At 35.6% G+C, this 27,902-nt stretch overlaps 3 protein-coding genes across 4 annotated transcripts in view; 1 reads left to right on the top strand and 2 right to left on the bottom strand.

The window, feature by feature from the left end:
* Window positions 1–27,860, bottom strand: part of LOC133174323 (uncharacterized) — a 39,113-nt gene extending 11,253 nt beyond the window's left edge. For both annotated transcript variants that reach the window (XM_061309414.1, XM_061309415.1), the window contains exons 1-4: window positions 27,762–27,860; window positions 20,957–21,091; window positions 20,546–20,724; window positions 18,402–18,533 (exon numbers count right to left, since the gene is read on the bottom strand). In XM_061309414.1, coding sequence (XP_061165398.1) covers window positions 18,402–18,533; window positions 20,546–20,724; window positions 20,957–21,091; window positions 27,762–27,831 — 516 coding nt within the window. In that variant the 5' untranslated portion in view covers window positions 27,832–27,860. The remainder of the gene's footprint in view (window positions 1–18,401; window positions 18,534–20,545; window positions 20,725–20,956; window positions 21,092–27,761) is intronic.
* LOC133174295 (uncharacterized) lies at window positions 1,517–3,103 on the bottom strand. Its single transcript, XM_061309380.1, has 3 exons — window positions 2,605–3,103; window positions 2,231–2,446; window positions 1,517–2,086 (listed from the first exon to the last, which is right to left on the bottom strand). Exons 1-3 carry the CDS (start codon window positions 3,049–3,051, stop codon window positions 1,838–1,840), a joined length of 912 nt encoding a protein of 303 aa, XP_061165364.1. The 5' UTR covers window positions 3,052–3,103; the 3' UTR covers window positions 1,517–1,837.
* LOC133174210 (zinc finger CCHC domain-containing protein 12-like) lies at window positions 21,868–23,265 on the top strand. The gene has a single exon (XM_061309282.1). The coding sequence runs from the start codon at window positions 22,076–22,078 to the stop codon at window positions 22,925–22,927; it is 852 nt and encodes a 283-aa protein (XP_061165266.1). The 5' UTR covers window positions 21,868–22,075; the 3' UTR covers window positions 22,928–23,265.
* Window positions 27,861–27,902: the final 42 nt, after the last annotated feature.

Here is a 27,902-nt window from a genome sequence, read left to right as displayed (position 1 = left end):
ATTATTTACATTGCTTAGAACAAAAAAAATTTGAAAGCACTACAAACACTATAAAAATGTATGGCCATTCAAACAGAAAAAGCATATTAACATGTACATTGTATATCATTTGCCTTACAAGGAAACACAGAACAATCTAAAAACATTTGTGTAAATATGTACAATCACTAAAAGAATTTAAAAGCATTTGTGTAAATATGTACAAAAATAATCTTTCAAGGCCTTCCGATTCCATGTATTTAAGACATAAACAAAAGCACACATACACAGAAAAAAAAAAATATTTACATTAATAAGGCAAAATAACATTACATAAATGGACACAATGAAGAAAGTGTTTACAAGCATTACTGTTAACAGGTATGTATCAATGAGTATAAAATTGTTTTCACAACATGGTACATGTTCAACTGTAAAAAAGAAATCACTTTCAAACTGAAATATCCATCCTCACAACATCAGGGTTGACAAGTGAACATATTGCTGTTGGACTCCTGAGAAATTTCATTCAATATTCTACGGGCTGACTGCAGTGACACCTTTTGGAAAAAAATTTCATCTTCATAATTTTTCTTATCTCTCAATCACATTAACCATTTCAGTGATAACAACTTGTAACATGTGCATTAAAGTATCAACTGCTTACTTTCTGTCTATGTTAACATCAACTGCTGAAAGCCCAACTCTAATGGGTGCTTCTTAATAAGAGAAACAAGCCCAAAGATATCAAATGAAATTAGTAACTTGTTGACACAGAGTGCCCGATGTTTTGAGAATGGGAATTAGCAAAAAATGTAAGGAAATAAAAAAAAATGAAGAGAATACTCCATTACAAATTCAAGTACAGAAACAATATGTAGCATGAAAATTATCAGGGTACATGTATTATTGCAATAATAATGTTAAACCAAAGATATGTGTATGACCATATACAGATACAAATGTCCACTTCATATTTGTAAACATATTTTACTACACATTTCTACACACAAATTCTATTCTCCTTTTTAAAAGTAGGAATATCTAGACAGGAAATAGACCACTGGAAGATGGTTATATTAGGACTAAATACGTAAAAAAAAAAAAAAACAAAACAAAGAAAAAACACATGCAAAAAAACTGTAAATCACAAAACACCTATAAAAAAATCTACATAGAGCATATCTCTTTGGAATTCTTCCACTGTATGATACATACAAAAATGGTGATGAAAAATGAGGAATAAAATGAGAAATTCTTAGGAAATATACGAAGTTGTTTAATTATCCTTGCAGAGTTGAATGATAAATTTTAAAATCTGAGAGAATGTTGTTCCATCAATATGTAATTAAAAAAATCTTTAGTCTTTTTGTACATAACCGGGAACACTAGAATATTGAGCAGATACTGCTTTTATCATTCAAGTGCCCATATATGCTTTCTGATAACATAAAAAACAACAAAGAACTCAAAGTATTTCATAAAAGTAATAAAAACTAGAAAATGTACAAAAAAGAAAGAAAAAACGTACACAAAACCATATAAGCAAAATTTAGTTCTCCATTAATGATACTCCAATGAAGTTATCACTGTGTTCAGGCAGTGTTTTTTGTTTCTCATATTTACAACTGTATCATGTCACATACAAAATGCTAAAAGTAATCCGAGTCTTATCAGAAAGAGAAAATCAAACAACAAATGGTACTTGCTGAAATTATTTTTCACAACAATTTTCTTGCAATTATACCCATATGACATACACTGATGTCTTAAAAAGTTGACAAAATCTACTTTATAAAAAGTCTGAAGTGCAAGCATTTACAGTTTCAAATTGTCAGCTTGAATGTTGTGTCGAATTTTACATGGTGATTTCAATAATTTCATTCTCTCTTGTGGTGATTTTTGCTGTCATGGGGAGTTTGCGCAGGAGGGAAGGTTCTACTTCCTGAAGTTCACATCTCAGGTTATGTGCTAGAGCTTCCCTGCTAATTGTGAATTCTTGGTATTCGCCATTGGCATCATCAGATGTAAGGGATGCAAAACTGTCGTCAACCCATTCGAAGGCAATAAAGGTAACAGTTTGGGAAATTTCTGGGGTTTCAACTTCCTGTAAAATATATCAAAAATATGGTTTTGCAAAAATTTTATTCACTTAATGTTTTAGGAAATGGCTGAGATAACAGTGTATATAAAACATATGCAATGCACAACACATTTTTGAAGGTAACATAATGTAATTGCTTGTCCATACCTCCATTTTGCTCCTAGATGTAGTTGATAGGGACTTTTCCTCATTATAAAACTGCACCACTGCATTGGTGATCTCCAGATGAGATCCAACAGTTGTTTTCACTTTGGCCATGTCTCTCCATAGAGAAATTCTGCAAGTGCCAGTTGCATCTCTCAACTTGATACTTCTTACAGTTGTCTCCTCTCCATTTACTTTTACAGTTCTGTCCATTTCCTCCTATACAAAAAATTCATTCTTATTTCTGTGAATTTGTTTTGCTTTTAACTATCCAAAAAATTTCTGTATACATTGAAAATTGACGCAATTGCTTTTGCAATAGAGGTTAAAGGCTTGTTTAAAACAGAATGTAGACCAAGAATTTGCAGAATACTTACCGACACAACCTGACCTCTAATGGTCAATACTGTCTTCACTGGTGAGGTGTGGACAGCTTTGATATCCACCATTTCAGCTGGTGGAGGACAAGCCATTTCAAGGGCCTCTTTTCTCAAGCTCTCACTGACAGCAACAGGCCCTGTCTTCAAAATCTTGCTACGATTTGTCAAAACAATTGACCTCACTGCATCTTTCTTGATTATGCTATTCAGCAACATCACAGTGCAACCAACTTTAAAGGTGTCCATTTTGCTTACATCATAGAGGACACCCCTTACAGCCATTGAGGAGTCAGCCAGGCCAATTGTCACAGACTGCCTCTGCTCTCCACTGGCATTTCTATACTTTTTCACTTCTCCAACTCCACACACTACAGCCTTGATGGCTGTTGTGTATGGCAAACTTGCACAAGTAACACCATCAAATACTTCCTTCAGCGATTTCATCTGAAATAAATGAATTGTAGAATCTTATATTGAAGGAAATCACCTCCAGCAATGAGTTTCATAAGTATCATTAATTGAGCAAAAAAATTTATCCACAACTGATTATGATTTCTGATATTACAAACATTTTAGTTCTTCAACGCAATGAAGATCGGCTTGTGATCCGAATAGTACGACTCTAGAACGCCACATGAATAGACAAAACTTGTGTCTACATTAGTATAAACCTGATCCAGAATTGTGTCATAGTTTGTAGTGGAGTTTTTAATTAGCTGAATGAAGGAATACTCAGTTCTTAAAAATGAGGGCAATCTTTCAATTTCCCTGTAGTCTAAATTAAAGTCTCCCATAATTATATGAGGTTTAGTTAAATCAAACTCGTTATGTAAATGAGCAAAAAATTTTTTAAACAGAGAAAATGATGAGATCTTTGGGGAACAATATACAAAGCAAACATTGACAAGTAAATGTTTAAGGGAAACATATCCATGAGTAAATTCTATATTGAATGTATTGTCACCTTGAAATTGATTTGGGATAAGTTTAGAATACATAACTGTTCCATGATATGGACTTTCAATACAACAAGTGTCATCATTTCGTGTCATTTCAAACCCCCCCAATTCAAAATCCTTGGACTCATCTCTTGAACAAAGACGTGACTCTGCAAAGGCCAATATGTCTGCAGAGAGAATATTCATTTCTTCCTTTACATCTGACAAATGTTTTTTCAAAGATCTACAATTATGAAATATTATTTTAAACACATTTTCAGGGAAATTGTATAAAAGTGGAACAGAGATGATAATTTGAGCTGTTGTTCTTAATCTATTCATTTCTTCCACCACAGCATCAGAAACTTTAATGTGGTTTTCATCAAATTTTAGTAAAAAAACGGATGACAGTTTCTGAACACGACTTAGAGCAACATAATACATATGGTCCATTTTTTTGCTTCCAAAACCTATTACAGCATTTTTTAAAGTACTCCCTTGGGCTTTATGAACAGTTTTTGCTGCTGCAAGAATGAGTGGGAACTGGCGACGGGTTATACAAAATGATTTGTAATAATTGAAGTTGAACTTTCTGGTAATTTCTAAAATTTGAGTCCATGATGACTGGATTGTTCTATTATACAAATGTTTAAACTGTGTTCTGCATTTTTTGCCAATGTCATTTAAGAAAAATTCAACCCATACAATACTGCATCTTTTTGATTCGAGTACACGAAAGTCTAATTTTTTTATTGTACAAGGTGTGCCATTTGTCAACCCATCAGCAACATCAATGTTAACACAAATTTCTGCAGGTAGTTCCTCACCTAAACACAGATGCTTCATTAATCCTTTTGTTTTTGTTGCATCCTCTGGAAGTTTTGATAAAATCTTTTCATGTAAAGAATTTGGTGAATCTCCAGATACTGAGTCAATAGCTTCAACCACTGTTTTTTTACATGCTTCTATGTCATCAAAAACATTTCTATTGTAATTTTCAACATCACACCTGCGTGTGAATAAATGTGGCATAATTTTTGTAAAACAGGTTTCCTCCTCATGAACTTGCTGTTTCAGATTACGAATGTCTTCTTCTGTATGGTTTCCTTCTCTAAGTCTATTCAGTATTTGAGCAAATCTTAAATCATCCTTTTGCCTCATGATCTGATCAAGTTCATAGAACTGAAAGAGATCAACCCAAACACTTGAAGCTAGTGTGGCAACACGGTCTTGGTTAATGCTTGCTGTGAAAATCCATTGGTCCATTACTGGTTTCAACTGATACAGATCTCCAAATGCAATTACAGAAATGCCCCCAAATGGTTTCAGAATACCCATTATCTCTTGTAGACGTAGGTTTATAAAACTGAACATTTTTCTCCCTACCATTGATATTTCATCTATAAATACAATTTTTAGAGATTTAAATCTAGTTCGATAAGTACTAAGCTGTTGCATGTCCAAAGGTTTATAATGGAATCCTTGATCTGCAGGAATATTGAAAGCTGAATGAATAGTGCATCCTCTAACATTAAAGGCAGCTTTACCAGTTGGGGCACATATCAAAACTTTAACTTCATCTGGATTTTCTCCAGGTTTGTGAGAAAAATATTTTAAGAGTGCTTGATGAAGGGCTTTTAATAAGACACTCTTGCCAACGCCTGCACCCCCACTCAGAAAGTGATAAATAGGATCATTTTTGGTTTTCATCCAATTAAGTACATGGTAAAAAAACTCTTTTTGCTTTACATTTAATTTTTGTACCAAATTTCTGTATTCATCATCAGTCATTTCCGCAGTGATTTCTTCTTCTGTTTGTATTTGCTTTCTACCAATATTTAAATCTAATGCAAGGTCATAGTCATTATTAGTTGAAGAGCCAGGATTAAAGCAGCCATAATCTTTGGACAAATTTGATCCTTCATTAGTATCCTGAACATTCTGATGTTGTGATTCTGTTATGCAGAACTCTTCTTCTGATGCTAAAATTTCAGCTTCAATAATTGACATATTAGCAGCTTGGTCACAGACATAACTTTTCCTTTTGTCTTCAATACTAGTTTGATAATCAGTATACCTTGCTTCGTATGTTGTGTAACCATCCAAAATATCTGTATATTTACGCCATGGCAAATACAGCATAAGTTGCTCTCGATAGAAATTCTCCTTATCATTATCTTTATTAAATCCCACAGAATAAATTACTTTTGCTACACTTCTTCTAACCATGACTGAACCATCTTTGAAAATATGTTCTTCAGCAAAATCATTTTCTTCTGATGTTTCAAGATCATCCTCAGTATCTAATTCATAGCTGGTCTCTGGCAATTCTTCACTCTCAGTTATAGTATTTGCCAATGGTGGACTTGATTTTTCATTTCCTTGTTTGGAAAATTGGATATTAAATAAAGCAATAAAATCTGCCAAACAATATCTATTCATTGAATAAGGTCTTCTTTGATAACGCTTAATACTGCTATCTGACTCTATTGAAGTTGAGGTTTTAGGCAATTCTTTAAGGACAGACATAGGCTTCATTAGAACAACTCTTTCATTTTCATTATTTGTGTCAACAAAAACTACCTGTCTGGATGATCTCCTTAAAGGCATCTGAAGCACTAAATAACAAGCCTCCTGTGCCCCTACTTCCACATGAGACAAAAATGTATTCCCTATTTTGCGCACTTGTTGTCTAACATCAGAATCAGTGTTTCTGGCCTCCTTACAAGCATTGCTTAACAAACTAGACATGCCTTTCTGTCCCTTTGATATGTATGAAACGATATAGGCTGCGCATGCATAGGGGTCAAGTATATACTGTATATCCATATTAGCTTTCCAACATTTTATTAACACATCACTGTAGTTGTTTATTCTTACTTCAGAAATTTCACGTTTTAAGAATACCTTTCTTTGACCTTTCTTTACATTTGATCTTAAAGCTAAAATGTAATCATTGTATGACAAATTCATGGAACTCAAAAACTGCTCAAATGTTAATTCAATACAGTCCCCCGATTTTATTTTATCCAACTCTGTTGCTATCTTTTCAAAATTTTTTCTTGCCTTACTTACATCATCAACTTCTTCGTCGAAACCTTTCAATATTACAGTTTTATCCAAAGGAGGAAGGGGGAATCCAAAACGACAAATGGATTTACCTTTTTTCCTGCATGTACGTGCATGTCGATGGGTCTGATAATTTACTAACTCTGTTATATGTGGGTTTTTCTTACAGGAGACATACTTATCTATAAAAGATACAATTTCTTCATCAGTACTAGAAACCACAGATGGGGCAGCATCAATCCAAAATAAAATATGGACATGAGGAGAACCTCTTTGCTGGAATTCAACACGAATGAAAAAGTCTTTTATTTTTCCAATTGGTGAGCTTTCATGCATTAACACATTGTTTAAAAACATTTGAAAACGATAATCAAAATACCTAGCACATGTTACTGGATCAGCCTTAATAAGATCATTCTTTTGAGACCAAGTCATATCAGCAATATCGGAGTCTGATAAATTCTTATTCTCAAGTTTTCCCAATACACGTAACAAGGGTTTCCATTTAGTTTCTGCAGCAGAAAATGAGCAAAACCATGTTGGGATTCCAAGTTGCCTTATCATGGCAAATATATCTTTTTTGGTTCTTTCCCAGTATGGAGGCGATCCACGTAAAGTACGCAATACTCTGTAACCTTCATCATGTTTAATAATTTTCTCAACTGAACTTTCAGACAGTACTTCGTTAGCTGTTAATTTTTTATCCTTTAATTTACATTTTCTAACTGCTAGTGAAACCTTGTCTGATATTTGTTTTATTTGTAACTTTTTCAATTTAAAAAAAATGTTTGACACATTTTTTGCAACTCTTCTGTCTATATTTCTTAGTTCCCACTTGCAGATAGTGCTATAGTGTACAGGTGTTAACCTTGTATTGTTATTTTTTCTTGTCTGACCACAATAAATAGCTGGAAATGAAAGAAATTCTGCATTCACATCTTGAAACATGCTTAATGGAGTGTTACCCTCTGCTGGAGCTACATTTATAATTCTGTTAAATTCTCTATAATCTGCTGGTTGCATTACTGTGTCAAAATTTCCAGATGGTTTTAAAACTGACCCATCATCTTCAGACCACCTTTCACTATCATGATCACTGCATACATGCTCATTTTCCAAAATATCATTAATTATTTCATCTTCCCTTACCATATTTTCTCTGTTTATTTCATTCCAATCAGAATTTAAAGATATCCCTTCATTTTGAAATAGCCTGCTTTTATTCACTAGCCATTTAGCTGCTGACAAAATTTTTTCAGGTCTTACTTGCTCAAATACTATATGGCTTTTAAAATTTATGCTTCTTTTTAATTTCAAAGGAATTGTTTCACAAGAATCCATATTTCTTGGTAGAAGTTTGACAGTTTTATTGACATCTGCTGGAACATTAACTACATTACCACAAACAGCAAGCTGACCACCACGAGGCAATTCTTTTATCTGCATAAATGGAATACGGGGTGAAATAAGTCTTTCTTCTAATTTTGTTAAACCTTGCAATTCTGCTGGAATTTCAGGAAAACAAAAACCATTGCCAATAGAGCAAGGTGGTATTTTTCCATCTTTTAGATATTTTTTACATTGTCTACAAATCCATTCTTTGTTGTCCACACTTTTGAAATTAGTTAAACATTCTTTGTTGAAACTATTTGAAAGCTTTAATTCATCTACAGAATGTTTAAAAAATATCTGACTGCAACTAACACAAACATACTCCGGGCCAACTGATACAAGTGTGTGGAATTTTGAAATAATATCAACTTTCTCATTACAACTCGTTTTAGAAGGTGGCAATGTACATTCAACGACATTTTTTACCTTTCTTTTCCTTTTTCTTCCACGAGCTACAGTGTTCTCTTCTGAATAGTTTGAGAGGAAGGGCAAGTCAATGAGCTCTATATCTGAACTTTTACTTGTAGGGTTTACAGTTATGCATCTGTTTCCATAACTTAAATCTTCCAAACAAACACTGTTAGGTATTTGACAAACATGTGTATCAGAAGCTTTGTACTGATACCTGACAGTCGTTTCTTTAATTTTATTTATTTTAATTACATGCATGTCATATTGTTCAATTTTTTCAGCTGCATTAAAAACACTTCTCAAATGCTCACACAACTCTTTCAATGTTTTCTTTTGAATAATAATACTTTTCCCCTCCGCAAAGGAGAGACCATTTGCATTTCTAGCATGAGAATCAAAAATTATAAATGAATCTTTTTCTCTTGAAATGGCTATGGCAGATTCCTTACAAATAAAAATGCAGCAATTGCCTTCCCCTGATAGACCCATAGCTATAGCAACTTCAAGCTTTACTAATGGATATAATCCAGTATAGGATTCTTGAATACCACCACTATATGTATTTTTAACTTTCCACGTGTAAAAGTTATCTTTTATCTTGATAAATGGTGGCAAATCTTTTGGTTCAAGATAAGTATGTGAACTTCTTAACGATAATTTAGAAAACTGAAAAACAAAGTCACCTTCAAGTAAAATTTGGTCCAAATCAACACTAGTCCATTCACTGTTCTGAAATGGTTTCATGAAAATTCTAACGAGAAAAACAATACAACAAGACACACATTGTCTTCCACGAGAATTTAAACTGAATATATCATTTCCTTGGTGAAAATTTCCCTGAATTGGGAATTTGCTTTTAGAATTATCTGTGATAGGTCCAGGATTGGCTTCAACATCCCCACACATTAACAACAACATTGAGACACAAAAACATAATCTAAAAAACTTTAAAACTGTCCATAACATTTTGTGTCCATTGTTAAGGTAAGCATTTTGATTTCCCCATAAAACACCTGATTTGGGCGATGGGTTAAAACTGCCTATTCTCCTTCGCCATAACTCAACATCAATTCCCATTTTAAACACAGAGTGACCTACATGCACAAAAAATGTAATTGCACTATCTTCAAGAACCTGAATATTCTACTGGGAATTTATGTTTCAGTCATGAAATAGAGGCCTAGCTATAGTAACATTAGCTCCAGTTAAATATATTGTTCTTAGTCAAGCAGAAAAAAATTATTCTTCAGTACATATTTCAAATCATCTCCAAGTGTATCTAATACTGTGAAATGCTTCTCTAGAAATGTAAAAAAGTGCTCCAAGAAATGTTGCTCTAGCTGAAAATATCTTTAATCTCTAGATTTTTCCCCTGTTCTACTCCAGTAATTTTTTTTTTCAAATAATCTCCAAGTTTAGATATACATACATTGAAACAAAATGATATGAAAATATAAAGAAAGAAAGCATAAATATAGACTTTGTAATAAGCGTTTCAGCTCCAAGAAATGTTTCTATAGTTTCCTTGTTCTTTTCCCAAATAATCTCCAAGTTATTTAATAATTCATTACGTAAATATCCATATAAAACGATATAAAAATGAAATGAAAGTATAAATTAAAACTTGATCTTGCAATTTTATAACCGTATTTACCTCATAAATATGCATAAATCTTTTCAGCTCTAGTGCCCATGTTTACAAACATGAACACGTGCAACTTCGGATATGCCGATCTCCAAGCGTTTAATAACTGAACAATTACTTACACATGTATAAACAATGCCTTTGTCTCTTTAATAAAGTTACACAAAGAATATCTTTTAAAAGTATTAAGAAATGCCTTTGCCGTACGGCGCAAATCTCTTATGAATACACTTTGATTTGCAATCGAAAACTACTTAAGTCATCAAAATAAGGGCATAATACGACATTGAAACAAAAAATGTAAAAAGATATTACGTATCAACCAACTACATACCCTTTCTATCTTCAAATTCCCGTTCAAAATCTTCTTCACTTCTAATATGCTGCTTTTCAATATGTCGACCCACGCTATCTTTCCAGACACCCCGTCTATTTCCAGACAGTCACGTGACCTCATGTAAACATTGAGCATAAAATAATCACAAGAATTTCAGACGGTTTAAGCAAAGTTCGGTTGAAATTTATCTTCAGGTGAATCAAACGAGTTTTTGAAATAAAATTTAAAATTTTCAGTATCAGAATTTGTCTTCAAATAGATTAAACACAACAAAATGCATATATATATTCCTACGCCATAGGCCAGCATACTCCGCCTATTTCCAGACAATCACGTGACTCACGTAAACATTGCGTATACATTGATCACAGGAATTGTAAAAGTTAAACCAATGTACAGTTGAATTTACTTCCAAGTAAATAATAAACGATTTCAAAACAAAATTAATGACTTCCATAATCAGGGTTTGCTTTTAAATAGAATAAACGCAACAAAATGACATGTATATTCCTACGCCAGAAGCCTGAAGGCCTTGGTTCGAGTACTATATTATTTGGCGCATGAAGAACACGGTGAGCAGTCAGAGATTTTCCTCATAGCTAGATGATCGTCGAGCTAAAGCTCGACGCCATAAAAAAAAAAAAGAGTTTGCACTATTTTTTGACTTCAGTCACATCACAATGGAAATATTCTTACTCATCCCACGGCAGTTCATGATAACATGAACTTTTTCTAATTTGCAAAGAATCTTAAGGAAAAATATTTAGAAATGTAAATATATGACTATTCACCTATATTATTGTTTTATGAAAAAACAAGAGGCCCATGAGCCACAATGCTCACCTGAGTAACTATGGCCCTTCTTGTTCTTCATCAGCAGATTCTTTTTCCTATATATTCCTATGAAAAATTTTGATTTCCCATTGTAGCCCCTCCCCTCCCCTAGGGGTCGTGATTTGAACAAATTTGAATCTACACTATCTGACAATGCTTCCATATAAATATGATTGATTATGGCTTTGCTGTTCTTGAGATGAAGATTCTTAAAGATTTTTCCTATTTATTCCAAAGTAAAACTTTGATTGCCCATTGTGGTACCACATCCCAACCCCTGGGGTAATGATTTGAACAAACTTGAATCTACACTACCTATAAATGCTTCCATATAAATATGACTGATCATGGCATTGCTGTTCTTGAGATGAAGATTTTTCCTATGCATTCCTGTGTAAAACTTTGATTGCCCATTGTGGCCCCACCCTACCCTAGGGCTGTATCAATATATCAATATTCAAGAATATATGGTATCTACATTCAAGAATATAAGGTATCGAAAAAATGACTTCCAATATATGTCGAGCAAGTAGTTTTTTCATATAAATCTGTGATAAAATTGGAAATTTCAACCACCAAAGTTTGTATTTAACTGTTTTGAATTAAAATTGATCAATAATGATATAATCATTAAGGAGGTAGCACATTTTGGATAATTATTACAAAATACACTGACACCTTTATTTAACATGTTGATTTTACAGTCGTTAAAAGTTTTAATTTGAAGTGTAATTTGTTTTTAATGTGAAGTGTAATTTGTAATATATACATTTGTGGTATCTCGCTATTATATAAACATGCAGAGGGCAAATATCTTCATACCTGTATGAAGTTTTTTGAAGGTCATAGGTCATTACGTGACCTAATCACACAGCGCAGTAATATCTATACATAAAAAGACTTACTCCATTTAGCAATATAGCATGTTTTTCATGCATAAAAATGTACAAAATATGCAAGTAAAATAATAATCATTTTATTTACAATTTAAACGAGTATTTAATACAGTTCTTGATCGATTTTATAAAGAGAATAGAAAACTACGCGTTAGAAGTTTCATGTCTGAGCTGCATATCTCAACGTTTACCCTTACTTTTCTCGCAGACCTCTGAATGCTATAAATTTCTTTTTCAATAAACTTTACTTACAATAAATTTGAAAATCTGTTGAAAAATATCAATGTAATGCAATCACGCCACAAACAGCTGACAAACACTGCACTTTGGAAGGCACACCTCCATCATCGAGATTGTTGTGATGTCTTAACAATGTAAGCTGTCGTGTCTCCATATCAACATCATAAATTAATCAATATGCCTTACTGAAATCGTAGATTTTATGTTTTTGATCAAATTTTGTACTTGATTTCAAGTTATCTGGTCCAGACAAGTGTCTCCATCCATCCCTTTCCGACCAAAATTCCTCCAACTTTTTATTACCAAACATCGGACGTGTTTCTTGTGTTTTTTAACATCGAATATGGGTTCTCATGAATACAAAAATTCCCAGACACCAATATGCTCAGTATAATTGATCATAAGTAGCCTTTCACAGAATATTCCCTTCAAAACAGAATCATTTGCCAGATGAATTTGAAGCGTAACCGCTTTTCAAGCCGATTTACACCTAGCATAATTTGTCAAAATCTACGACGTGCGGTTAGTGCAATATTTATATTCGATTACATTCAATTGTCCGTCTCAAATGTATATATAAGTAATAAATAACAAGTTTAAAAACTTCAATGGGAATTGAAGTGGGTCGATACGTGATCAAATCTTCTGAGAAGGCCTTCGGCCTTCACAGGATTTGATCACGTGACCAACCCACTTCAATTCCCATTGAAGTTTTTAAACTTGTTATTTATTTCTTAAATGACAGTGAGACGAGAACTTTGAAATGAGTTGTAAAACAATTGTTTTTTTTTGTTGTTTTTTTTTTATAAAATCCATGCATTAAATGATTTTTAAGGCTTTTTTGATAGACTTGTTAAAGAATCCAATATATCGCATTATAAAATATCGTATTGTATCATATCGAAATTTTTTGCTCAATACACAGCCCTACCATACCCATGGGGATCATGATTTGAACAAACTTGAATATACAATTTCTGACAATGTTTCCATATAACTATTCATGGCTTTGCTGTTCTTGAGATGAAGATTTTTTAAAAAGATTTTTCCTATATACATCCATGTAAAACTTTTACCCATAGTGGCCCCTAGGGCTGTGTATTGAGCAAAAAATACTCTACAAAGAGCAAGGGCCACTTAGGGCCTTTTTTGGCCCTGTAAATTTCTGAAAAATTAAAACTGCATAGTTTTAGTCGACAAGGCAATAAATATCACTTGAACACTTGGTGACTGAATTTCTACTAAAAATGACGTAAATTTCTTGATAGTCAATGCATTATGACGTCATGAATTGCGTCATTATTCATATATCCCGAATATTTCTTCAAAAATGGCCAAAATATGATGCTATTTTTCAATATTTCGTATGCAGCACAACCTCCGATCCAAAATGTGCAAATATATTACGAAAGAACTGCTTATTAAGATTATAAAAAATATTTTAATTTTTGGATCGAGGGGTGTGCTCATATTTTAATTCTTTGTTGAAGGTTCTCAAATTCACCTGCTTTCTGCAAAATTTAAGAACATTGCAATTTCACACAACCTGTTTTCGAGTACCTGGACTCTTTAGAGGAAACTTTTATATACAAACTGAAAGCCCCAAGTCTCTACTTTATATTGATGTTGAGAAAGGGATATAATGTGTTAGTGGATAAATTAGTTTATCTACAGGGCCATTTTATGCATAAATTGAACCTAGCTCTTTCACTTCAAATTCAAACTTTAAATGACTGTAAAACAACATGTTAAAATAAAGTTGTCTATGTATTTTGTAATAGTTATCTAAGACTGATTATCTCCTTAATGATTATATTATTATTGATCAATTTTAATTCAAAACAGTGAAAATATAACCTTTGGTGATTGAAATTCCCAACTTTTTCACTGAATTATGAGAAAATCTGCCTGTCCGATACATACTGGAAGTTATTTGTTCGATACAATACATTCTTATATATCGATATGTATCGATATATCGATATATTGATACAGCCCTAGTGGCCCCACCCTACCACCACGGGTCACGATTTGAACAAATTTTGAATGTACACTATGTCAGGAGGCTTTCATATGTTTCATCTTTTCTGGCCCAGTGGTTCTTGAGAAGACTTTTAAATGACCCAATTTTTATTAATTATTATCCCCCCTTGGAAAGAATGTGGCCCTTCATTTGAACAAACTTCAATCCGAATTACCCAAGAATACTCTGTGCCAAGTTTAGTTAATATTGGTCCAGCTGTTCTGAAGAAGATGAAATTGTACAAAGTGTACAATGACAACAACAGCCAATTTTGATCAGAAAAGCTCACTTGAGCCTTCAGCTCAGGTGAACTAAACAAAACCAGTGGAAATAAGGCTGCTTAGGCCAAATAAAAAAATATGTGTGGTTCCGGTTACCCGACCTTCCCTATTTTATACCCCCGACCCTAAACTTTTTTTTGGCAATTTTCATATTTTTTCCGGAATTTCCCCCAATTTCAATCAATGGCTCCAGTTTAAATTTTAGTTTCAGCAATGACGGCCTCTTTGCAAAACATAGTGCAAGTGTTTAATAGTGTTAAATCCAAAGCAAGCTGGCATGTAGGTGTCCCCTACCAATACTGACTAGTATATTATCACACCACATCTAAATGCCATTTGCAAAGAAGTGATAGGTATTATTTAGAAAAAATGAAGAAAATCATTTTGTTAAAAAAAAAAAAAAAAAAAAATCCCTACCTACCTACCCTAATTTTTTCAGAAGTGTAACCGGAACCACACATATTTTTTTGTTTGGCCTTATATAATATACTGTTACTCTATGTATGTTCTAAAGCACAGAAGTTAGCATGATCATCAGGCCTTGATATGGTGGCATATTTCTGCCCCCTACATGCAAGATAAATTATGTCAACAGGCAAGCAATGTATGTCTACATGGATAATTATGTCTACATGCAAGATAATTATGTTGATATACAAGTTACCAATCTTTTTCGAGAATTTGATATCAATATGGGTAAATTTTAGGGATGGCAATTTGTAACCAGATAACCGATTACTCTGTTGGAACAATGGTAATCAGTTAGAAATTCTTAAATCAGTTAGTCAGAAAACAAAACACTGAATGTGGAAATTTGAATGTAATATCCTGAAAATTCAATTAAGAAATACAAATAAAACTTTTCAAATGTTAACTGATTCAGAGATAATTAAGGCTTCCAAGATTAACATTGAGGGAAAAATTGGTCAGTTAGATTTTAATTGCTGTTTAAACACCATGTCCTTACCCAGCTTGTCCTGTACTTTTTTGGATTTTAATGAAATGATCGTTGAGTACTATGAAATGATTATAATGTGTTCTGGTAATCGTTAGCCTTTGCAGTAACCTACCAAATTATATTATTAAACATTATAAATTAAGCAATACTGTAGATTCCTAAATGTACGCGAGGAATAAATTAACGCGTAATTACGCGAGTAGCACCACTCGCGAAATAAAATTACTCGCTTTTATTTTTATGGTGCTTTAATGCATGTAAAATCTCTGGATAAATCACCCATTCGCGAATTATTGTTCTCAAGATTTGACGCCCTTGGGCCTTTTCGCGATATTAAGTACTCGCGTAAAATAAGGAATCTACAGTAGTTAAGACTCAAGTTTTGATTATGGTGACAATGCAGAATGAACGTGCACAAACTAAGTCTAATATTTTTAATGTATCTGATACTTCAGGCATTTTTCATGGTTTTCTTTCTTTTCTTTTTTATCCCCCCGGATCGAAAGATCCTGGGGGTATATTGTTTTTGTCCTGTCTGTCTGTTTATCTGTTTGTCTGTTGTCAATTTTAACCTTGCCCATAACTTTTGATTGGTTGAAGCTATGACTTTCATATTTCACATGTGTATTCCTTGTGACAAGACCTTTCTTTGGGTACCATCATATTTGACATTTTGACCTTGACCTTAGAGTTTGACCCACTTTTGCAAAATTTAATGAGACTTTAACCTTGGCCATAACTTCTGAACAGTTGGTGCTTGGGGTTTCAAACTTCACATGTGTATTCCTTGTGACAAGACCTTCCTCTGGATATCAACCTCTTTGACCCTTTGACCTTGACCTAGGAGTTTGACCTACTTTTGAAAAACTTTAACCTTGGTCATAACTTTTGAACGGTTAGAGCTAGGGCTTTCATACTTCACATATGTAATCCTTGTGACAAGACCTTTGTTTGGATACAAACCACTTTGACCCTTTGACCTTGACCTAGGAGTTTGACCTACATTTGAAAAACTTGAACCTTGGCCATAACTTTTGAACAGTTGGTGCTTGGGGTTTCAAACTTTACATGTGTATTCCTTGTGACAAGACCTTCCTCTGTATATCAACCTCTTTGACCCTTTGACCTTGACCTAGGAGTTTGATCTACTTTTGAAAAACTTTAACCTTGGCCATAACTTTTGTACAGTTAGAGCTCGGGCTTTCATACTTCACATATGTAATCCTTGTGACAAGACCTTTGTTTGGATTCCAACCACTTTGACCCTTTGACCTTGACATAGGAGTTTGACCTACTTTTAAAAAACTTTAACCTTGGCCATAATTTTTGAATGGTTGGTGCTAGGGTTTTCATACTTCACATATGTAATCCTTGTGACAAGACTTTCCTTTGGGTACCAACCACTTTGACCCTTTGACCTTGACATAGGAGTCTGACCTACTTTCGGAAAACTTTAACCTTGGCCATAACTTTCGAATGGTTGGTGCTAGGGCTTTCATACTTTACATATGTAATCTTTGTGACAAGACCTTCCTTTGGATACCAACAACTTTGACCTTGACCTTGATGTTTTACTTACTTTTAAAAAACTTTAACCTTCGCCATAACTTTTGAACAGTTGCAGGTAGGGCTTTCAAATTAAACATTTTTTATCTTTTGGCCTGGATTTTGACTTGCATTTGAGAAACTTTAACCTTCGTCATAAGCTGCCATACGGGGGCATCAGTGTTTCACAAACACATCTTGGTTTTTTTTTTTTTTTTTTGCCAATTGAAATGGAATAAAATATACATAGTGTCCTGATCAAATATAAACATAATATTACTAATGCCTTTCGAATCTTTCAAGAATTTTTTATATGATTAACCTGTTGGTACGTCTTGCAGTTAATTGACTGGGGAAGGAGGGGGGGGGGATTTCTGTATTCAACTGCCTTCCCTAATAAATTTACTTACTTATGCCAGTATCTGATATCATACATACAACATGCAACATAATTATGTTAACATGTGACACATTTATGTCAACATGTGACATAATTATATAGAAATTTAACTTATTTAACTTCTTATGTTGAAATGAATACTGTGGAATCATTTTAATTCGTGGGGGTCAATGTTCGTGGACAAGCAAAATTTTACTTGTTCGAGGGGACGTTATTTCGTGGGTTACTCGTTTATACGGTAGATTCAATTCATCAACATGTTTACAAAATAAACGTTCGTGGGGATGTAAATTCGTGGGTAAGGGTAACCCACGAAATCCACGAACATTGGTCCCCCACGAACAATGATGATTCCACAGTAAGTCTTATATCAATCTACACTGTAACTATTTCGCATGTTAACATAAACAAGTTGCAAGACAACATAAATATCTTGCATGTTAACATAATTCTGTCCCATGTCAACATAATTATCTTGTTTGATTTAAATAGGACTAAAACTAATATGAAGGAGTAGTATTTTGAAGAAAAAAAAGTTTACAGACACACAAAAGAACACGAACATGAACCAACACCAACATCTCATTGCCTGAGCTTTTAATTAACTGCATGGTCTTTGAAAGCTTACTGACATACTTTTCTAAAATATGCCATCATAATACATTAAAAGTAATTTCTACTAGCACAGATACAAATTTCTTGTTTTCTAACATAATGCTCCTTATTTTATTTATTTATTTTCCTTTTTTGGGGTGGTGATGGTGGTTGGGGGGGGGAGGGGGAGGAGGAGGAGGGGAGAAAATAAATGAAAATTAAAGAACAAACTTGTTCTAGTTCTGGGTGATCCTTTACAAGATCTTCTATGATTTCTGCTAACTGTTCACGACTTAATGCTGACAATCTTTTGTGTAAATTTGGTTGTTCTGTTTTCTTTGTTTTGGTACGCCTCTTCTTTTTCTGAGGAAAAAAAAAAATCATCATTAAGTAAAAGAATCATCTGCTGCAAATAGTTCAGATAACAGATAAATCTAAATAGTGACAACATGATAGATCATACTGCAGAACACCCCCCCCCCCCCCCATTAAAGATTTAACAGATAAATCTAAATAGTGACAACATGATAGATTATACTGCAGAACACCCCCCCCCCCCCCAATTAAAGATTTAATAGTTCAGATAAGGGCTATTCCAGGAAAAATTGTATGGGGGGGTTGGAAGGCACTTTTATTTTTACCCCACCACCCATACATTTTTAATTACCTTCTACCCCACCCCCCCATCAATTTAAAATTGCTTTTGATACAACCACCCATCTAAATTAAAAAAAAAATTGTGTCACACATATATATACAATAAAATTTTATGTACTTTTTCAGGTATTGTAATTTATCTGTCTTCGAATGAGTGTTGGGTTTTGACATCTATCCAACCAGGGCCCGCTTTACAAAAGAACTTATGACTAAGATCAAAATGTTATTATGCAAATTAATTTCATTTTAGCATTACTTTAAAAATGTTTTAAATCTTTTTGAAAAAAAAAATAAGATAGTTTTATGCCAACAATTTTTAACAAAAAGATAAGTTTTGTAAGATTTTATGAACAACTAAAGTTTTTAGTCTTTATCATAAGTTTTTTTGGTAAAACAGTTCCTCGTGTTCCTGCTAAAAAAAAAATATGTTCCTTTAGGTCTATGATACACACCACTGAAAGCCTTTATTATAGTGATTTGTATATCTGTTCTGATGCATGACTTTGTAGTCTGTAAAGCTTAGGTAAAGCTTTTACAAGTATAGTATACACATGTACTAGTAGAAATGACATTCCTACAATTAATTAAAATTAATATTGTAAATTATAGCCTAGCTATCCTTAACAATTGTTGTTCACCTTGTTCATAACAAAATGATTCCTGCTTTTTTTTTTTTTTTGGGGGGGGGGGGGGGGGGACTAAACTTCTGTAGACAGTGTCTGTGAAGTGAAAACTTTGATTAAAAAAATATATTTAATGAATTCTAAATCCCATCTAACAACTTAGACCTTTGGTGCATACAAGTTCGACAAGTTAACACTCAACAGGTTAAGGACTGGCATGTTTTTGACATAGTATATTTCATATTGTTTTCAAACTCATACCTCATCTTCCTTTTACTCTGTATGTGGCATAAAGTAAAATATTTGACTTGCAAACTCCGTAGTCATGCTCTAAAACGTTCATTGTCAGATACGTTTTTTTTTTTCTACTTTAAGTTTAAAATAGAACGATCTTTCTGATTGTTTCTAATATCATTTAATTTACCAATGTAATTACGTTTGATTAAACTGGCGAAAAGAAACTGGACCTGGGAGTCCAAATCACAACCAATCCGTTTTCCAATCCCCCACTCTCATTGCAGTCACAGCTGCACATGCTTTTATAGTTATCTGCCCTTGTTTCCGTTTTGTTCGATTCTACTTTCACAATGTAAACACACTTTACAACTGTTTAGGACGAAAATATTAGCATTTACCGATTTATACAAAATGAGAGGAAAGAAGTACTTTGCACTTGATTATACAACCACCCATCTAAAAATATATCGAGTGAGGACAACCACCCATACAAATTTAATTGCTCCAGACCCACTACCCATACAAAAATATACGAAGTGCCGTCCAACCCTCCCGTCCATTTTTTCCTGGAATAGCCCTAACAGATAAATCTAAATAGTGACAACATGATAGATTATACTGCAGAACACCCCACCCCCCACCCCCCCATTAAAAATTTAATAGTTCAGATAACAGATAAATCTTAATAGTGACAACATGATAGATTATATACTGCAGAACACCCCCCCCCCCCCCCCCCCCCCAATTAAAGATTTAATAGTTCAGATAACAGATAAATCTAAATAGTGACAACATGATAGATCAAAATTATAATGCAGAACACCCCACCCCCCTTTAAAGATTTAAGTGGTTCCTTACACTTGGGACAAACTCTTCATCATCTTGTTCATTGCTCTCATCTTGGGGCTCACTTTCTAGATCCATTCTGCTAGCTTTCTCCTCCATCTGCAATCTTCTTTTGATTCCATCCACCTGAGCTGCTCTTCTTAATGGTGTCCATCCACTTTTGTCATTAGGAGAGTCTGATATCAAGTCCACTGTGCAATGTATACATGTATATGTTAACCTTAAGGATATTTGATGATTTTTTTCTCAAGTGCAGATTTGAAAGCAAGTATATATATATATATATATATAAAACACTGGTACATTTTTTTTTACTTATATTTTTCATATAACGATAAATACCAAGAAAAAAATCATTATACTTCTGTCCAGAAAGTGCAGATTTGCATAAATTTTATGTAGATCTTAAATTCAGTAACGCACCCATTTCTGTGACTTTGAGTCGTGGAGAATTTGAAGTTAGAGCTTTTCTTCGTGGACTTGATCTCAATTTTCCTCTTTGTTGGATAAACTGTTCCTCTGGGGAAACTGACACAGTCCCTCTAGGTCTTTCGTCATCTAAACACAGGTTTTAGAACAAGAATTAGATGTGTACAGATGGTATGGTAATCCAGTTTAACAGAAAGACAAGGCTATCAATAATGACAGGCCTTGTGTCGAATTTAGCTTTATATCATGTATATTGACATACAATGTACATGGGCATTTTCCACAAGAATAAATGTTTAAGTTAAACATGCTAAAGACTGATTTGAATATTAGTTGATGAAACAATTAGTCTAACATTCAACGCCTTTGATCCCCCCTCCCCTTTGATACATATTCACTGGCGGATCTAGAGGGGGGCCCAGGGACGGGCTTGGGCACCTCCTTTTGTGTCCAAAAATATGTGCAAGATTAATACATCATTTTTTGGTTATGGGATATTGCAATAACCATAGCTAAAATATAATTAAGTTTTAAAAACTATTCCATAAACCTCCTAAAACTGGTAACGGGTGGGTTCACCCCGATTACGTTCGCTCTGAGTGGTTTCACAGCAAGTGGTTTGGCCCCATTATAGATTGTTATACCTGTAACCTGTAATTTAAGGTGTCAAATTTTTCCACGTGTGTATTTTGGCAGTCTGCAAAGACAAATCTTCAATGTTCTGTTTGTGGTTTTTGCGTGTGTGCTATGGGAAAAGCTTTTATTGTATTTAAAGCAATCTACACCTAAAGTTATTTTATTACCTTTTCAGTATAAAAAAACCTACTTAGATCAAACTTTCAGAAAAGATGGAGATTATTGTGTAGTAGAGTGCACCGGAACATATTTTTCCGTCTGCACGGGTTTTAATTTTATGCGTTGTGAAAGAGTTCCCCTCACATGGCAGCTGTCGCTAGATCTTGTTTACTGCCTGCTTAGCCACATGTTAGGGTTTCCTTGTACACTGCCACCTTTTTTTTATGTTAATAAACAATGAAAACTGAACCAACTCGTTCACAAATGGCGTCGCCGGTACTGTTCTAAAGGTGGTGGTGGATAGAAAGCAGCATCAAGATGAGCAAAAGGGATGTCAAGGCCCAGTTGGAGGCCCTGAGGGCTGAACTTGAAAGGGTCAAGCTGGAGAAGAATGCAACAACTGAGGGAGGACAACAGTTTGTGTTTGCCCCAAAGTTGCGGAAAGTGGAAAAGTTCTCAGGAAAGAAAGGTCAAGGTGTATCTGTATATGAATTCACAGAAGAGATGACCAGAATCCTCAAGGCACGGCCTACACCACAGGAAGAACAAGTAGACTTTGTCCTTAGCCATCTTGAGGGACCTGCGAGAGAAGAGATGCGATTCCGCCCGACAGAAGAGAAGAAGAGTCCAGAAGCTGTCCTGGAGATTCTGAAGGAAGTTTTTGGCGAACGAGCAACTGTGTCTGAATTGTTGTCTGAGTTCTATAGCACCAAACAGTCACGCAGTCAGTCTCTACAAGACTTCTCGGTAGAATTGATGGGAAAACTGGAGCGGATCCTTAGGGTAGACAAATCGCGTGTGAAAGAAAGAGACTCTATGTTACGGGACCAGTTAGCAGAAAATGTACATGAGCCATGGCTCCGTAGAGAGCTGAAAAGAATTGTCCGCACAAACGAAATGATGACTTTTCATGATTTGAGAGAAGAAGCCATCGTCCTGGCCCAAGATCAAGAGGAGCCGAAAAAGAAAACAGAAGCCACACTGTATGCAGAAAAAGCAAATAATCATGATGATGATGTGAAAGAACTCATCAAGACTCTTAGAAATGAAATGAGTGACTTGAGGAAAGAGCTATCAGACATAAAAGGAGCACGCTCAAAGACAGTGCAGTGTTACCACTGCAAAGAGAAGGGGCACATAAAGAGAAATTGCCCCAAGAAGGGAAACTAGTGGTGCCCACTGCAGAGAGCCGTGCAGTGGGTTCAACAATTGGCTCGAACAGTTATAACGTAATTGCACCTTGTCCAACAGTAGTCATCACTATTAGCAATATCGACATTAAATGTTTATTAGACACTGGTTCTATGGTAAGCACTATCACAGAGTCATTTTATGATAAATATTTGTCAACTATCCCTATGATTCAAGAACAATTTATAACTCTAAGAGCAGCTAATGGACTGGATATCCCTTATATAGGATATATTGAAACTGATATAGTGGTGCATGGACACACAGTGAAAGACCGTGGAATTCTGATAGTCAAGGATGTGAGTGGCAGGGAGGTACCTGGGCTTTTAGGTATGAACAATATCTCACAGTGTCGCGACTTATTCCTGTCTGATGTCCCATACATTAACACAATCGAGGCCAAAGCAAGAGTTGGGGAAGTGAAGGGCTTTGCTAGGATTTCTGCAAACGAGGATGTGTGTATTCCATCGAATTCGGTATCCTTCATCAACGTTGTTGGACCTCATTGTAAACCTGGACGTAAACAAACTGTGTGCATCGAGCCAATAGTAAACAACATTGGGGTTATAGCATTAAACTCTGTGTGTGTCAGTGACCGACAAACTTTTCCCATCCAAGTCATGAATCCAAGGGACAATGACGTCTGGTTAAAGAAGAATAGTCGTGTGGCTCTAGTGTCTGAATGTGATGTTGACACAGCACCTCGAGCTAAAGCAGAGTTTCTGTCTACAGGAGTAAGGGAGGAAACGGTTGTATTGCATGATGACATAACCGGAGATCCTCCAGCTTTTGATGCATCCTCACTCGTCCCAGAGGACATGGAATGCACTTCAGAAGAAAGACAGAAAATTTTAGACTTATTCTCAAGGAATTCTGATGTCTTTGTGAAGAATGACCTGGACTTGGGATGCACTGAGACTGTGAGGCACCGTATTAATTTAACAGATGAGGAGCCTATAAGCATGCCGTACAGGAGAATATCACCAAACCAATATCAAGAAGTTAAAAACCACATACAAAAACTTCTAGAGAAGGACATAATCCAGCCGAGCAAGAGTCCTTCTGCTGGGCCAATAGTCGTTGCATGCAAGAAGGACAATACCATTAGACTATGTGTTGACTACAGGAAGTTAAACCATCGCACAATTCGAGATGCTTTTCCTCTCCCACGCATTGAGGAGTCCCTTGATGCCCTTCATGGATCTACACTGTTTAGCACCATGGATCTGGCAAGCGGCTTCCATCAGATAGCCATGCATCCAGACGACCGACACAAAACTGCCTTCTCGACTCCTTTCGGATTATATGAATATCGCCGTATGCCATTTGGCCTCTGCAATTCACCAGCGAGTTTTCAAAGACTTATGCAGCAGATCTTCAGTGACACAATTTTCCAGATTTTACTGGTTTACCTCGATGATATAGTGGTATACTCTAGGACCTTAGATGAACATCTACAGAGATTGGACCTGGTGTTCGCTAAGCTGCGGGAACATGGCCTTAAACTCAATCCACGTAAATGCCACTTTTTTCAACAGGAGGTGCAGTATCTTGGTTACACAGTCTCCAAGGAGGGGATTTCTGCATCTGAGGATAAAGTAAAAGTTGTAAAAGATTGGCCACTCCCTATGACGCTTAAGGAACTGAGAGGATTTCTAGGGTTCTCAAGCTACTATCGTAGATTTGTATCGCAATATGCTCATACTGCAAAGCCATTGTATGGACTGATAGCCACTTTCAACAAGAAGAATCCTCAAAAGACGAATGGACAACTGAAACAGTTATGGACACCAGAGTGTTCCACTGCATTCAACACGCTGAAAGATAAGCTGACATCCACAGATGTGTTGGGGTTTGCAGATTACTCCAAATCATTCGTCCTGGAGACAGATGCGAGTTTGAATGGGTTGGGTGCGGTTCTGATGCAGGAGCAGGAAGGAAAACATCGTGTCATTGCCTATGCTAGTCGCACTCTCCGTCCTACAGAGCGCAATGACTCTAACTATAGCTCTGCTAAACTTGAACTGCTTGTGGTTAAATGGGCTGTGACCGAGAAGTTCAAGGATTACCTATGGGGATCAACATTTGAAATCCTGACAGACAATAACCCCATAAGTTATCTGCAAACAAGCGCAAAACTGGGAGCTACGGAGCAACGTTGGGCCATGCAACTAGCACAATATAACTTTACCACCAAGTACCGACCGGGAAAGGAGAACACTGCGGCTGATGCCTTGTCAAGAATTTCCAGATGTGATTCTGTTTCATCCATTGTGCCAAATACATGCAGTACACTTCCATGTGACATTAGAGTTAAGGCCCTTGCATCAGCAATCGAGGGATGTGAAGACCGTGCTAAGACACTACATCCAACAGCAGTATGTTCTAGTGCGTTTTCCTTCCCCAGTTATGACCCAGAAGATATCATCAAAATGCAGAGCCAGGACCCTATTATTTCAAGATTTTTGAAGTATTTCCTTATTGGACGAAAGCCGTCTAAGAAAGAAAGGGAGGGAGAGACACGAGTTGTTATTGACATGCTTCGACAATGGGAGAGAATGGAGTTAAACCAAGGTCACCTATACCGCAGAGGAAACGACCCCCAACAAGGCCAGTTGCGACAGCTCGTGTTACCTAAGTGTTTACAAGACCAAATTATGGCACAACTCCATAAGCAGTCAGGACATCAGGGCGTAGACAGGACAGTCAGTCTAGTGAGATCTAGATTTTACTGGACTGGAATGTATGCTGACATCAGCGAGTACTGCAAGTCATGTGAAAGGTGCAATTCAGCGAAACTACCACACTTGCGAATGCGGTTACCTATGAACCACCTTCTAGCCACAAAACCAAATGAGATTGTAGCCATGGATTTCACACTTTTAGAAAAGTCATCAGATGGCAGGGAAAATGTTCTAGTTCTAACTGATGTTTTCTCCAAATTTTCCATTGCAATCCCCACTAGGGACCAGACAGCAGTAACAACAGCCAAGGTTCTCATGAAAGAATGGTTCATGAAGTATGGTGTGCCAGAACGCATACATTCTGATCAGGGCAGAAACTTCGAGGGATCCCTGATAGCTGAGCTCTGTAAGATGTACAAGGTGAAGAAGACCCGCACAACACCTTATTACCCCCAGGGTAATGGACAATGCGAAAGGTTCAACCGAACGCTGCATGATCTTTTGCGCTCACTGTCTCCACGGGAAAAATGACATTGGCCAGACCATTTACCAGAATTACTGTTTGTATACAATTCCACAGTACACTCTTCAACAGGTTTCACACCATTTTACCTGTTTCTGGGAAGAAATCCACGGTTACCTGTTGACTCCATGCTTCGTTTTGAAGAGGAAGGGGGAGAGGATGAAGTTAACCTTCATGAATATGTGGAACAGCATGCCCAGCGTTTGAAGGCCGCATACGAAAAAGCAGGGGAGAAACTTCGGGCAAAGGCAAAAGACCGCGAAGGTGACAGGAAGGAGGTGGCAACACATGATCTTCCTGTTGGTACTATTGTCCTCTTAAGAAATCGTATTCTGGGACGTAACAAGATACAGGATGCTTGGGGATCAAAGGAATACAAGGTTGTAAAACGAATAGATCCTGACCGTTATGTTTACCAAGTGGAGCCAAGAGATGGGACTACAGACACGTGTATAGTAAACCGTGTAAACATCAATCCTAAAGCAGGGCCATCCAACATTGATGAGAAGCCAAAGACACACCCAGAGAATGAAACAACAGTCGGCAAAGAATCAGACAAAAGATCGGTAGATGAAGACTCATCAGACGAGGATTACGACATTGTAACAAAAAGGTCAATGCCACTTCGCAGATCTGGTCGTTCTACAGCTGGACAACACACAAATATCAACAGGCTTCCACGTTCAGTTGTTAGAACCTAATTTTGTGTCTAAGTCATTTTGGAGATGTATAGTGAATGTAGGTTTTAATTATCTAGAATTTGTTTATTATTTTTATTAGTAAGACAATTGCAATGTATTGTTAGGTTGTCATTTTTAAAACTGTATTTTTCATATGTTTTTCTGTTACAACATATCACATATAAAGTAATTGCCAATGTTTCTATGCTCGTTTTAATGTGTGGTGTATTTTTTAAAAAATACTTGTGTATATAAGGCCATTTTTTTGCTGTAACAAGGGCCGTTACATGGTTAAGCAGGGGAGAATGTAGTAGAGTGCACCGGAACATATTTTTCCGTCTGCACGGGTTTTAATTTTATGCGTTGTGAAAGAGTTCCCCTCACATGGCAGCTGTCGCTAGATCTTGTTTACTGCCTGCTTAGCCACATGTTAGGTTTCCTTGTACACTGCCACCTTTTTCTTATGTTAATAAACAATGAAAACTGAACCAACTCATTCACAATTGGAATAAAATTGAAACGATTAACCTAAACTTATATATTTTACATACTGTAACATCTAGTGCAAACAGGTAATGGGGCAAAACCACCCTGATTACTAAAACCTAAGAGCTTTCGGGGTTTTTGCCCCCTGCACCCCCTTTTTTTTCAAGAATCCTGGATTCGCCACTAATATTAATTCCTTGATTAAAAATTTTGCTTGGGCAGAGGTATCTTTTATATAGACCGACATGTCAATAATGTTGGGCCGACCTGTCAGAGCCGAGATGTCGTTGGGCCGAGACGTCTGTCTGTCTACCCATGGTTCCGAAAGTTAGAACAAAAGTTGGGCCTATACATGCGAGTTTCAATAATATGGGAGGGAGATAGAGTTAGTTCTAACAAATTATCACTGAAACACAGCAATGACGAATATAAATTAATACCTTGGTGAACAGTGCTCAAAGGACTGCGCCTAAAAAATGACGTGAGAGTGGCCTGATTGTTTGTTGACATTTTTTTTTTGCCCGTCAGCGTTGGCGCGCTTTCTAACCACGTGATTTCAATGCATTCCACGCCCGATAATT

This window comes from Saccostrea echinata, unplaced genomic scaffold (assembly GCF_033153115.1).
Source record: "Saccostrea echinata isolate AGI-Se365-2 ecotype Australia unplaced genomic scaffold, CSIRO_AGI_Sech_v1 ptg000057l, whole genome shotgun sequence".
Classification (NCBI taxonomy): domain Eukaryota; kingdom Metazoa; phylum Mollusca; class Bivalvia; order Ostreida; family Ostreidae; genus Saccostrea; species Saccostrea echinata.
Note: the sequence above shows the minus strand (reverse complement) of the source record. Positions and strands in the feature narration are given on the sequence as shown.

What these genes read in the sequence shown, in the direction of transcription:
- LOC133174295 (XM_061309380.1), bottom strand. Translation starts at nt 3,051, where the DNA reads ATGAAATCGCTGAAGGAAGTATTTGATGGTGTTACTTGTGCAAGTTTG. An exon ending in TTAGAGGTCAGGTTGTGTCG is followed by an intron (nt 2,447 to 2,604) that starts GTAAGTATTCTG and finishes TTTTTTGTATAG; the next exon opens with GAGGAAATGGACAGAACTGT. An exon ending in CATCTAGGAGCAAAATGGAG is followed by an intron (nt 2,087 to 2,230) that starts GTATGGACAAGC and finishes TATATTTTACAG; the next exon opens with GAAGTTGAAACCCCAGAAAT.
- LOC133174210 (XM_061309282.1), top strand. Translation starts at nt 22,076, where the DNA reads ATGAGCAAAAGGGATGTCAAGGCCCAGTTGGAGGCCCTGAGGGCTGAA.